Source organism: Orycteropus afer, unplaced genomic scaffold (assembly GCF_000298275.1).
Source record: "Orycteropus afer afer isolate SDZICR_OR568_19922 unplaced genomic scaffold, OryAfe1.0 scaffold00192, whole genome shotgun sequence".
Classification (NCBI taxonomy): Eukaryota; Metazoa; Chordata; class Mammalia; order Tubulidentata; family Orycteropodidae; genus Orycteropus; species Orycteropus afer.
The window spans coordinates 5,118,951-5,132,628 of record NW_006921779.1 but is presented as its reverse complement, the minus strand read 5'-3'; the positions used below and the strand labels follow the sequence as shown (position 1 = coordinate 5,132,628).

Genomic DNA, 13,678 nt, shown 5'->3' with positions numbered 1-13,678 from the left:
AGCAAAAGCAAGAAGGGTAACACAAATGAGACTGAAAAGGAATTAGGCAAACTGAGACCTCAGAAAATACAGAAACCAAATAGAAGATTCCAAAAGGAGGAAGAGGCACAGATGATGTCAGATGCTGCAGAGAACAGAGAATTAGCCATTGCATTTCAGCACAAAAAGTAATTTAAGTGAGATGATCGAGGGGAAAGCAGATTGACAAGAGTTGAGGCATGAGCTGTAGATGAGAAAGTGGAGGCAGGTCCTTCCCAAGTACCACAGATAGAGCTCTGTAAGCTGTTAAATTGAGACTGTGACATCTTTCAGGGTAGGCAGGGTCTGTTTCCTATCTCTGGTCTCAACGCCCAGTACACGGCCTGGAAGAGAGGGTGGCGTCAGTGAGTTCAGCGACTAGGTATGGAGAAAGACTTCGTGGAGGCAGTCGCTTTGCAGCCGAGGCTTGAAGAATGAGGGTGATTGGGAGGAGAGGTGGGAGGCAGGGCTCCTGGGTGATGGGGCGCTCGAGTGTGTAAGGGGGACCAGGGTCTGAGGTGGGGTCCCTATAATTTGCGTGTGGTCCTGTGTGAAGGGGGTTCTGCGTTTAAGTTTGGAGGGGTCTGTTTAGAGAAAAGGTACAGGGCCGGAGGCTGCTGCGTGGGTGGGGCTCCGCGCCTCACTAACGCCGCTGCGCGGTTTCGCGGGCGCCTCTACCCAAGCCCTCCCGCTGGGCTGCATGGCGACGGGTGACCGCCAGGGGCCGCTGCCTCCGGTCCCCGGTGCCCCCGCCCCTCTCCATTGGCCTTTGTTGCCGTCGGTGCGCCCCGCTTGACTCGTTCCCGTCCGCCCCCTGGGCCTGGCGGCCGCGCCTGCGCACTATCAACTGGCCAGGCGCTCGAAGGGGGAGCTGCTGCAGGCTCCGCGGCGGCGGCGGCAACGGAGGCTGCGGGGGTGGCGGCGCGAGCGGCCGGGCTTCGGGGGGGAGCCGAGCCCGGCCCAGGAGCCCGAGCAGCGAGAGTGCGGGGTCCCTAGGCCCCTCACACTGGACTCCAGAGTCTCCAGGCCGCCTGACCTCCGCACGGGTATATGGGATGGAAGCGGGACCCTCGGGAGCAGGTAAGGGCCCCCGGGAAGGGGGCTCCTGTGCGTGCTACAAGGACTAGAGAAAGCTCCCGCGTGAGGAGCTGGGTTTCCGAGTGAGGAAAGGGCTCCTGAGTGTGGAAAGGGGCTCTCATGGGATGGGGGCCCAGTTTGAAGGGGGCTGTGTGCAGTTCCGGGAGAGAAAACCTTGTGAAGGGAGCCCTGAGATGGGGGCCGTTTGTAAAAAGAGGTTGTATGCAGTCCTGAGGATGGGAAGTAATCTTAGAGAAGGGCCTGCTCGCACTCAAGGACTCCGTAGAGTAGATTCGAGGAGGCCTATGGAGAGGCCCGGCAGGTGGCAGGGGGCGGGCTCCAGGTGTCCCAGAGAGGAGGGGGGCGACACAGATGGGCCCCGTAGCTGCGGCATGCCGGGGGCGGGGGCTCAGCCTGACTGGGCTGGGTTAGTGTCTGTTTTAGTTATCTAGTGCTGCTGTAACAGAAATACCATAACTGGATGGCGTTAACAAACAAATTTATTTTCTCACAGTTTAGGAGACTAGTAGTCCGAATTCAGGGTGCCAGCTCTAAGGGAAGGCTTTCTTTCTCTGTAGGTTCTGGAGGAAGGTCCTGTCTCTTCTGAGCTTCTGCTCCTGAGCAGTCTTCATATGGCTTGGCATCTCTCTTCCCCCAACTCTGCTTCTTTCGCTTGCTTGTTTAATCTTTTACATCTCAAAGGGGATTGACTCAAGACACACCCTACAATAATCCTGTGTCATTAACATAACAAAGACAACCCATTCCCAAATGGGATTATAACCACAGGCATAGAGGTTAGGATTTACAACATCTATTTTTGGGGGACACAGTTCAATCCATAACAGTGCGTTGGGGCGAAGGCTCCAGAACTGGGCTGTAAGCTCCGCCCCAACACGGCCTGACGCAGGGGCGAGGGTCAGGGGTCTATGGGTGGGGAGCCAGCCCCGGGATTCCCCCCAGTGAGTCTGGGGAGCTGGAGCGGAGGCGCCGGAGCATGCGCGGAGGTGGCTGGTGGAAGTGGCTGCCCAAAGTAGTGGGGGCGTGGCTGGCTGAGACCGTCACCCCTAACACACACACACACACACTGTCACCCCCAACACACACACACACAAATACACACACACAAACACACGGTCTGGGTTTGCCTTGGAAGGAGAGAGCAGAAAGGGTGCATTCTTTAACGTTATGCTTGCAGGGGCAAATGAAAATGGTCCCCACCCCCATCTAGGGGGTTCTTACACTTGGCCCTGGAGCTCCTCCGTCATAGTTTGCCAAGAAGGGTTAAGGGAAACTGCCAAAGTGTCTTTCTCTGCCGCTAGAATAAGGAAAGACTGAGATAGAAGCAATGTTTTTGGGAATAGTGATGTGTCTTCCCTGAAGATAGACCTTAGAAAAGGTGTTAGTTATTGAGGGACCCAGGCCAGGACCAAGTTTACTTGGTTTGCAAGTTTTTGCACCAATACTGAGTAGAGCTTAGAGTTTTTAGTACAAAGATTAAAGACCTCTTTCCATTGAAATAAATGTCTCTTGAGGTAGCAGCCTGATCTTTTCTTGTACCTTAATATTGTCGTGGTTCCTATTACCCCACTGAGTATCTGTAGTCTTTCATTCCTTTTTTCTCTCTCTATGCCTTAGAAACTGTCAGGGACATGTCATTGAGCTTTAGATTGCTCAGTAGCTGATGGGTGGGAGATTTTAGCCAGCACCCTACCATCTGTAGCCTTAACTTTTTCACAGGTAAGAAGGAGCTCTGGTGAAGCAGTTGTTAAAGCATTCAGCTGATAACCAAAAGGTTGGAGGTTCAAACCCACTAGCCACTCCGTGGGAAAAAGATGAAGCAATCTGCTTCTATAAAGATTTATAGCTTTGGAAACTTTATGGGGCAGTTCTACTCTGTCCTATGGGGTTGCTGCTGTGAGTTGGGATCGACTTGATTGCAGTGGGTTTGGCTTTGGTTTTAAACAGAAGAAAAGGAAATTAGAAGAGAAATTGAGTCCCTCGGTTGAGCTGTGGGTGACTGGGACTTCTTGTGTCCTAAGTCTCTTACCCTGTGATGGGAGGAGGAACAATCTGGACCCCAGAATCCTTTGGGTCACCTCTCATCACCTCCTCCCATTTGGTCTGGGCATGGGAATAAGATGTACTTTTCTGGTGGAAAGAAATTTGTCTTTTACATCAAACCTTTCCCCTGGAAGGAAATAACTCCTACCAACTCACTGAAATAATCCATTCAATGATCTATATATATACTTAGTGACTATTCTTCCCCAAACAAAAACAACCTTATAGAGACTCTGAAGGCCCTAAGATATGGGAATAGAGTGCAGGAAGCTACTGACTTCAGTGGTAACTACTTTCTCCCTCGCTTGGTTCCATTTTAGGAGCTGTCTTGGTTTTCTGGGGTGGAGCCTATTTGCAACAACCTGTGGACTGGGGGGGTGGGGAGGGTGTCACAGAGATCCAGATGGATTTTTGAGAGGTTGCATCAATACCGAAACAGACTGCTGATGATTTTATCCTGATTAATTCCTAATGGGCTCTGGAGTGATGAAGAAGTTGACCTTTTTGTTTGTTACAGGAAATAAGGTTCTAGGAAAGGGACAAAGCCTGGTACCTGTAGTCTGCTGTAGCCTTGGGAAGAACCTAGTGGGAAAGGCTTTGCCTCATAAAAGGGTGTAATTGAAATTCAGTCTGGTAACCAGATGAAGGGACCCCATGACTTTGTCCTTCCCAGGTTCAGACTATTCTCTTGGGAGTTAGGGTAGTACCTTGAGATGATTGGAGAATACACACACATTAAGGTATTGTTGCTGGCCTCACTGTGCTTGTGCCCAAGTGTGCCAACTTTGCTCAGGTGTGTTCCAAGCACATGTACTAAACTAGAAGCTCCCAGAGGGCAGAGGCAGTGTCTGATTCATCTGTGGAACCAGCAAGTACCTAGCATAGGCCCTTACACAGAGTACATGTTTATTAATTGAATTGAATTATGTTCAAGTGTGAACATATATGGTTAAGCATATATGTGGATATTTGATAATCTGTGTATAGCCATGTTTGGCAAATTCTTTTTGGAGAGATTGGCCTGTTAGTCTTTCTTTATCTTCCAGTTAACCCAGCTTTGAGTTTGTGTCTTTTAAATAGGGAGTTTGGCTCCCTAGGAGGTATGTGGGGCTCTGAACTGCTGGGAAGGAATCCCTGAGCCAGAGCTTTCAGCTCTGTTACTTTTCCTTCTGTAGGCCAGTTGGGGATGGGGGCGGGGGAGTGTCCTTTTCAGGGCCCCTCCTTCCTTGCTTCTGTCTACAGGGAAGGGCCCCGCCCCTTTCCCCCATGGCCCAAGCTTTGTCCTCATCCTGGGGCCCTCATCTGCATCACAAAGTGGCCGTCTGTCCCCGTCTGGGTCTGAAGGGAAGTGTCTCCTTTTCTCAGACTAAAAGCTGGGGGTGGGGTGGGATGGGGGTCTTTGTACAGCTATAAGACGTGCAGGGGGATGGGATGGGAGAGCTTACCACCTCTCCCTGCCTTCCCAAGTTCGAAGATGGAGGGGGGTTGGAACTCCTCCATTTTCCTAAAGCAGTCTTAGAGTAGAGGATGCTCTAAGGCTAAGTCTGGTGTGTAGTTCAATTTTGGGGGAAGGGAAGCCTTTGAGGCTAGAGTATCTGTCCCATTCCCCATCATTTCCATCCAACTCCCAATTCTCAGAGATGTCTTTCTCCGAAGGCCCCAAATATTTATCAGTTTGGGAAGCTGAAGGAGGTAAATGGAATCTAAGAATTTGGTGATTAGAAGGGTGTCTCTCACTGGCTACATCCCTTAAGGGTGGTATATGTTTGTCCTGTACAGGATTTGTAATTGTTTCTCAACAGTTGCAGGTGGTCTTATGTTTGTGTGCTATCTGTGCTTGTGTTGTGTCTATGGATATGTTCATTCATTTAATATCTGTGTATTGAACACCTGTGTACCAGACACTGGCGGGTCAACAGGGACCAAGGCAGATACAGCCCTTATCTTTGAAGAACTTGCAGTCTAAGGCAGTGAGGGGTATATGTATAAAGATAAGCTGTCTAGGTCTTTGTGTATGTGTTTGGATATGTGTTGGGCGTGTGCCTGTGTGTGTCTGTCTGACTATGGGTTTGTGTTCATTTTCTGTCTAGCTGTTTCTGGGATAGGTGGACAGATACTAGTAGTTAGGCTTTCATGTAACTGAGTTCGGAAGGCCTTGTGCCCCCTGGCTGGGCCTCTGTTTCCCTGACTGCAGAGTGGGGCTGAGCTTGACAGGTGGTTAAAGGGAGACAGGAGCAGCTCAGCTCTGGGAATTGTGCCCCTCCCCTGAATGGTTCTGACCTCTTCCTGACCCCCCAGCTGAGGATATGTCCCATCCCCCCAGCCTAGCGGACTGTGAAAATAGAGCCATGGTGATGGGAGGCTCTGTGCTTGTTTATCCTTCTCCCCTCCCACCTGGGCTGGTCCTCTACTGTCCCAGACAATAGTAGCTGAGGACAAAGACTCCTCTTAGTGTTCCTTCTTTCTCTCTTTCCTCTCAAGCTGGAAAAATAAGACTGGGGGTAGCTACCAGACTGGTGACAAGAGAGAAGAAAGGAGCGGGAGCTGGCCCCGCCCTAGCCCCTTCCCAAGGGCCCCCTCTGTCTTGAAATTGATCCCTTCTGCTACTGTCTGGGCTCTCTGTGTGGAAGGAGCTGTGGGACGTGAATGGGTCAGCTGAATATAAGCTGAAGGAACTACAGAAATTTTGTATTCTCCTTCCCAGAGCCAGTGTCTCCTCTTCCAACATTCTAATTTCTGCTTCTCCTTCCCAAACCCACTGCTGTAGAGTTGATCCTGACTCATAACGACCATATGGGACAGAGTAGAACTGCCCTATAGGGTTTCCAAGGCTATAAATCTCGACTGAAGCAGACTGCCCTATCTCTATCCTATGGAGCACTTGTGGGTTCAAACCACTGGTCTTTTGGTTAATAGCTGAGTGCTTTCACCACTGAGTGATGAGGGCTCTTCTGCCTCTCCTTTCCAAGGCCCTGATTTTTGTCTTCTCTTGCATGTCTTTGTTCCCCAGTTCTTCATTTGAGCTTTTCTTCATTAGTTTGCTCCATTGCCCTGGCTTTCTGCCCAAGTCCTCACCTCTAACCTACCTTGCCTCAGCTTCTAACTCTAGCCTTCTCTCCTTCCTCTGGCTCCCAAATCAAGGGTTTTTGTTTTGTTTTGTTTTTTTGCTGTGACTCCTAGTTCCAGCCTTTTCTCCAGCCTCCTACTTCAGCCTGTCTCCTTTCCTTAACCTTCAAACTCTAGCCTTTTTTCTCTTCAGCCTCTCAGTTGCCTTAATCCTGTTTCATATACTCTCCACACACACCCTTAACCTTGCCTTCTTTGGCTCTTCCTACTGCCTGCATTGTGGTGGTGGTGTTGTTACGTGCCGTCGAGTCGGACCCGACTCATAGCGACCCCTCCTTGGGTTTCCGAGGCAGTATTACTATGGAAGTAGATTGTTCCATCTTCCTTCTGACGAGTGGCTGGTGGGTTTGAACCACCAGCCTTCTGGTTAGTCAAGTGCCTTAGGCACTGTGCTACCAGAGCCCGCATTGTAGAGGAACATTAAAAGATGATGCCATTTTGCTTTCAGGATGGTAATGAGTAAGAAGAAAATCTGGATGGCAGAGGAAATAGGGCCATCTTGGTCTTCTGCTTGATACCTGGTAGAGGCAAGTGTTTGAATCTAGTGGAAGGAAGGAGTTTTGTTTACTGGGAACCAGATTTAGCCTCTTTGCCTAACATGTAATAGGAACTTTTTACGTATTCACTTGATGAATTTAAGATAGACAGCAGGGATAATTTTCCTGACTGGAGAGAGGTTATTTAAAAAAAAAAAAAAAGAAGAACTTGAGATGTCTGAGCCATTGGAACCCTTCAGCTGGGTAGGTAGGATAGAGGCTTCCCCCCACTGTGCCCTCCTCTTCTGTTCTGGGAGGTCTGTGCCTTCTCGGATCAGAGTGCTGAGGAGGAGGCTGCCAGATTCTGGCCTCACCAGGCTGTTTGTCTTTTAGCTGCGGGCGCCTACCTGCCCCCCCTGCAGCAGGTGTTCCAGGCACCTCGACGGCCTGGCATTGGCACTGTGGGGAAACCAATCAAGCTCCTGGCCAATTACTTTGAGGTGGACATCCCTAAGATTGACGTCTACCACTACGAGGTGGACATCAAGCCGGATAAGTGTCCCCGCAGAGTCAACCGGTAAGTGATCCACACCTAAGCCACCAATCCTAGAAATCTTCCCTTTCTTGAGTCTCAGAATCTTGATGCAAGGGCTGGAGAGGTAAAAAGAAAAAAAAACCAGAAGAGGGTGGTATTATCAAGTCACAAGGAGGCTTGTGAGGAGGAGATAGATGGCTAGCATTTTCAGATACCAGAAAAAGTAAAGTAAAGTAAATGCTGAAAAATGTTATTGGACTTGGCTTTTCTGCGATAATTAGTGGCTTTTGCCAGGCTGATTTCAGTTAGTGTGTTGTTGTTGCTGTTGTTATGTGCTGTCGAGTCAGCCCCAACTCATAGCGACCCCCATCCTTGGATTTCCGACACAGTATCACTACAGAAGTAGGATTGCCCAACCTTCCTTCTGAGGAGTGGCTGGTGGGTTTGAACTAACAGCCTACTGGTTAGCGGTCAAGTGCCTTAGGCACTATGCTACCAGAGCTCTAATAATCTGACTACAGTGAGTTAAGGAATAAGCAGGAGGGGAGGTGGTAGGGATAGTGAAAGCAGATAGCTTTTTTCAGAAGTTTGGTAGTGAAGTGGGGAGAAAGGAAGTATGTTTGCTAGAGAGAGCTGTAGGGGTCAAGCACATTGCTTTGAACGTTGCAATGCCTGTTGGAATAAATGAATGAAGACTTTTTAGGAATGAAGCATGGATATGTTCATAGACTGAGGCGAAAGAGCCCATGGAGAAGGAGAGGTTAAAGGTACAGAACAGAGGGGAGGAGTGAGTCAAGTGTTTTTGCTAAGGAGGACATTAAAGGATACACAGTTGGGGGATTAGTCTTAGACACAAAAAAGCTATATTTCTTTTTAGAATTATTTTATTTGAAAATTATATGTACAATGTAAAAAAATATCTGAATATTATAAAAAGTAGCAGTGAAAAATGTTTCCTTATTACCCTGTTCTCCAGTTCCCCAGTGTCACTCCCCAAAGGCATTCATTGTTACTTTTCTTGAATGTTTCCAGAGATTTTGCTATACATTTATAAGCATATATGTATATATAACATTTTGAAAAAGCTTGTAAAATATGGGATCCTATGTATCTTATTCTAAAACAAAAAAATTAAACTCACTGCCGTGGAGTCAGTCCTGACTCATAGTGACCCCTCCTTGGCTTTCTGAGGTGGTGTCTCTCTGGAAGTAGATTGCCCAGTCTTCCATCTGAGGAGTGGCTGGTGGGTTTGAACTGCCAGCTTTCTGGTTAGCAGTCAAGTGCCTTAGGCACCATGCCACCAGAGCTCCCATATCTTATTCTGTAACTTGTTTTTTTTCCATTGAGAAAAATATGTTTTGGGGTATAATATAAATCAGTACATACAGATCTGCCTTAATCTTTTATATAGCTCCATAGGTATTCCATTGAATGGATGTATTCTAACTTAATGAATGGATTGAGCTATATTTAGGTTGTATCTAAACTTGCTACAGAAATGAAATTGTGTTGAATATTATTATATATAGATACATTTTTGCACTTATAAGTGTATTTGTAAGATAAATTCTTAGGCCTGGAATTGCTGCTGGCACAATACATTTTTAAATTTTTAATTATTGCCTTTTTTTTTTTTTTTTTTAAAGTCAGTTTTACCAATCAGTACTTCGATCAGCAAGGTATTAGAGGTTCTGTTCCCCATGCCTGTACCTATCCAATATATCAGGTTTTGACATTCTGAGAGATGGAAAAATATTTTGGTCTAATTTTAGATTGTGTTTCTAATAAGTAAAATTTAACATATCTTCAAATATTATATATGGAAGGGACACTTCGGTGGTGACAGGAAAGAAGAAGGAAAAGATGGATGTGTGCATAAGTAAATGTTTGTGTGTATATCTGGGAATTTGAGAGTGGCGTTTCTATCCTCTACTGTTTCAGAGATAATAAGAGTTGCTTTCTAGTAGGAGGTAAGAATGGACACTGGGAAAAGATTCCACACAGTGTATGAAGGCCATGAAAAAGATTGCTAGTCATTTGTTGTTGTTGTTATGTGCCGTCAAGTCGGACCTGACTCATAGCGACCCCTCCTTGGGTTTCTGAGGCAGTACCAGTGTGGAAGTAGATTGCCCCATCTTCCTTCTGAGGAGTGGCTGGTAGGTCATTACTGAAGTCTAATTGAGTTTGAAGCCATATTTTATAGTTGTTCCGAATCTACATTTAGAATGTTTTTATCCAGTGGTATTCAAGACCTTTGGTTTAAAAAGTGGAGAGGTCAAATGGTTGGATGGGCTGGATTTTGAAGGATAGGTGGACATTTTTGGGGTCTAGACAGAAAGGACAGGAAATGAGGTCAGAGATGTTAATGAAGAGAAAAAGGGGTGATGGGACTAAGGGCTTCAGAGAGATGGAAGAGATGAAGTTCTTCTTTTAGTTTATTGCTACCCTAGTTCTCATCTCACCCCCCTCCCATCTATTCATGCTGATCAGTTTGGGGATTGGAGAGGGGAGCAGCTTGTATTCTTTTTCCTGATTCTTTTCTGTCCCTGGGGTTAAGCCTTTATCCCTTCAGCCTCCCTCTCTGCTCAGAAGGCACTCATACTTACTCTTTCAGGTCCTTTAGAACTTTGGTCAGCTGAGGACCAGTAGCATCACCTGGGAGCCTATTAGAAATGTAGAATTTCAGACTTCCTTCTTGACCTACTGAATCAGAATCTGCATTTTAATAAAATCTCCAGGTGATTCATATGAATGTTGAAGTTGGAGAAGCACTTCCTTGGAGTAGATGAGAGTAGCTGTTAGGAGTAAGAGTAGTAGATGGGACATTGTCTGCACTTACAATGACTTCCAAAAGCTTGAAGTGATAGTCTCTCAGCATCTACAGGCCATTCCTATCCCCTACAGGGAAGTGGTGGAATACATGGTCCAGCATTTCAAGCCTCAGATCTTTGGTGATCGCAAGCCCGTGTATGATGGAAAGAAGAACATTTACACTGTTACAGCACTGCCCATTGGCAATGAACGGGTAAGGTTAGAATCATGCTAGGGCTGTGTCAGGGACCTGGGGTGGGACATAGCTCATGTAAACCTATTTGGAGCATGGCAGTCCATTGTTTGTGCAAAGAAAGTGTGTTTTATGGTGATGGGGAGTAGGCATTGATGTTTATTAATCCTACTGTGTGCCTAGCCCTGTCCCAGGCCGACTGAGACTAGATTTAAAATAGACCTAAAGGATTTCCTGCTAAGTGTGGTTGAAAGGGACAAAAGCAGTGAGCCAAGGAGACTAAGGACAGAGCCTTCTTTCAAGAGCACCTGCCATGTGATGGTAGCTGGAGACTAAGGGGTTGGATTTACTCTGGTGTCCTCATTGTGACCCCTGTTGGTTCAAGAAGATTCTTGGTGAATCCATAAGATGGGAGGCATTTGGTTAGGTTTGGGAATGTCGGATTGTGGGAAAGAAATGACAGTCCTTCACCCCTTTCTCTCACCTTTCTAAAGGTGGATTTTGAGGTGACAATCCCTGGGGAAGGGAAAGATCGAATCTTTAAGGTCTCCATCAAGTGGCTAGCCATTGTGAGCTGGCGCATGCTGCATGAGGCCCTGGTCAGCGGTCAGATCCCTGTTCCTCTGGAGTCTGTGCAAGCACTGGATGTGGCTATGAGGCACCTGGCATCCATGAGGTACTGGGCGTAATTAGTATTCGGGTTATAAGTGGTGGCAGCACTGCTATTGGGGGAGGAGGGGGATGAAGACATAGTAAGGTCTCACTGTGTGCCTTTCAGAAAAAATGTTTTAAAGCCCTACCATGTCCCAGGCCAAGTGTACATAGATGTTTAGATGGTTTAAAAGCCCTGGTTCTGGCCCTTTTAGATCTCTTTGGGCTTTATCCCATCTGTCTTTGCAGGGCAGATAAAGGGTAGAGACTTATACAAGGTCACACAACTAGTAAAAAAATCAGAGCTGGAATTAAAGCCCTGATGTCCTGCCTTCCAGGCCAGGGCTCCTCCGTGCCCAGGATGCCTCACAGGGTGGGGGCCTGTGCCCGAGGGACCAGTTCTCTGCCTGTCCCTGCCAGGTACACCCCTGTGGGCCGCTCCTTCTTCTCACCGCCTGAGGGCTACTACCACCCGCTGGGGGGTGGGCGCGAGGTCTGGTTCGGCTTTCACCAGTCTGTGCGCCCTGCCATGTGGAAGATGATGCTCAACATTGATGGTGAGTTGGGAGAGCAATAAAGTCAAAGGCACCCCAAGCCCAGTAACCACATCCCAGCCTGTCCCTCCCACTTCTGCAACCACACTCCTAGTCTAACCCCTACAGCCCTGGGCCTCCCCTATCCCACTACCCTATAAGGAAAAGGGTATAAAGAGCAGTGCCTCCATTTATCCTGGAAAATAGAACCTGAGCTGAACTCTTTCTGCCTTGTCCCCACAGTCTCAGCCACTGCCTTCTACAAGGCACAGCCAGTAATTGAGTTCATGTGTGAGGTGTTGGACATCAGGAACATAGATGAGCAGCCCAAGCCCCTCACAGACTCTCAGCGTGTTCGCTTCACCAAGGAGATCAAGGGTGAGAATCAGACGGGGAAGAGAAGCAACCCTAAGAAGACGTCCCCCTGGGATATGTTCAGGGGAGAGGCCAAGCTTGGGCCCATGAACAACCTATTCCAACCCTGACACAAAGTATGTGTATCCCAGGCCTAAAGGTGGAAGTGACCCATTGTGGACAGATGAAGAGGAAATACCGTGTGTGTAATGTTACCCGCCGCCCTGCTAGCCATCAAACGTAAGTTGGCAAGGCTGCTAAACCATACTCTGGAAAAGAGGGCTGAGATTTCAAAAACACTCCCTTCTTCCTCACTCCCTCCCCCACTGGCCCTGAGAATGAGCCTTGGACTGGACTGGCTCTGTCTTTGAAGATAAGCTGTGGTAATTTGGCATCCCTCCCTCCCCCAACCTTCCTAGATCCATTGATACTCTCCCTAGCTTTTTTACCTTCTTGGTCTCCACCTTTCCTTCTGGTGCTTTACTGTAGAATAAACATGTTACTGCTATTCCTCGTCCACTTCAGTGTTTGTAGAATCTCTCAATTTATTCTTCCCCCTAAAAAAGAAATCTGGGTCCTGGGCTTGACCTTAGGGAAGCTGTCACTTCCAAACTTCAATGATTCCATTCCTCTGCTTGACCTCAGACTATACTGGACTATGTCAGGCTTTATACTTGACCCCTAGAAATATAGATGTTAGGCATGGTCCTGACTTTGTGGAACTTGCCTCTCAAATCTTTGGCTTCTCCCTGGGACTTCCTTATTGCTGCTGTGCTTAGAGAAGAGGCTGGGTAGGGATGAGACAAAGTCTGGGGCTTCCCATGGCTGTTGGTCTGGAAAGGTGGGATTGAATGCTGGCCTGTGATACCTCCTTCCCTTCCCCCAAACAGGTTTCCTTTGCAGTTGGAGAGTGGACAGACTGTGGAGTGCACAGTGGCACAGTATTTCAAGCAGAAATATAACCTTCAGCTCAAGTATCCCCATCTGCCCTGCCTGCAAGTTGGCCAGGAACAAAAGCATACCTACCTGCCCCTAGAGGTGAGGCTGCCAAGTAATGGCTGGGCTGGGGAACAGGCATTGTACCTGCACACAGTGATCATCAGAAGTTTATTCTTCTATTTGTAGTCTTATCCTCATTTTGAAGTTTGGAAGACTGGCATTCTGAGTGATATGAATTAGTTCTCCTATGAAATGTTCTCTTCTTAGACCCCATCCTGGTCTCATGTGTTCTCCTTTTGGGCTGCAAGACAGAGGTGCAAACTGTATTTTACTGTTCAATAAATAATTGGTTCACCCAGGTCAGAGATTTCAGATTCCCACACTCATGTTCTTCTCTTAATTCCTCTTTCTCTGCTCTCTGGAGCTGGGGATCTCAAATGAATTGGACATACAGGTGTACCATATTCTACAGAAAATGCAATGTTACCTATATTGTAAAGCCTGTTTCTCCAATGTTCAATCTGTTCTTTTTACAAAAATTTTAGCCCTAAGATTGGTATCCTTTTAGACTTCAGCAGATCTTTAAAATGTTGCAATAAAGGAAGAATAATCATGCTATTTAAGTCATAGGATGCAAATGCAGAATCATTGAGCTGTATTTGGTTTGGTATGCACTAACCAAATGTTTAATAAGAAACTACTACTGAATGCTGCCTCATTGTCTAGTGCTACTCGAAGTGTGGCCAGTGGACAACTAGCATTAGCTTCCTCTGGGAGGTTATTACAAATACAGTATATTTCAGGCTGTACCCAGACCTGCTGAGTGTCAATCCATATTTTAACAGGACCCAAAAGGGGGTTCATATGCATATTAAAGTTTGGGAGGCAGTAGGACTAGGGA

At 47.3% G+C, this 13,678-nt stretch overlaps 1 protein-coding gene across 1 annotated transcript in view; it reads left to right on the top strand.

Annotated features, from left to right (window-relative positions):
- Nucleotides 1-1,073: 1,073 nt before the first annotated feature.
- Nucleotides 1,074-13,678, top strand: part of LOC103202722 (protein argonaute-1) — a 34,896-nt gene continuing 22,291 nt past the window's right edge. Inside the window, exons 1-8 of the mRNA XM_007947650.2 lie at nt 1,074-1,098; nt 7,155-7,338; nt 10,201-10,321; nt 10,795-10,976; nt 11,372-11,508; nt 11,728-11,862; nt 11,991-12,078; nt 12,729-12,876. Of these exons, the coding sequence (XP_007945841.1) occupies nt 1,074-1,098; nt 7,155-7,338; nt 10,201-10,321; nt 10,795-10,976; nt 11,372-11,508; nt 11,728-11,862; nt 11,991-12,078; nt 12,729-12,876 (1,020 nt within the window). The remainder of the gene's footprint in view (nt 1,099-7,154; nt 7,339-10,200; nt 10,322-10,794; nt 10,977-11,371; nt 11,509-11,727; nt 11,863-11,990; nt 12,079-12,728; nt 12,877-13,678) is intronic.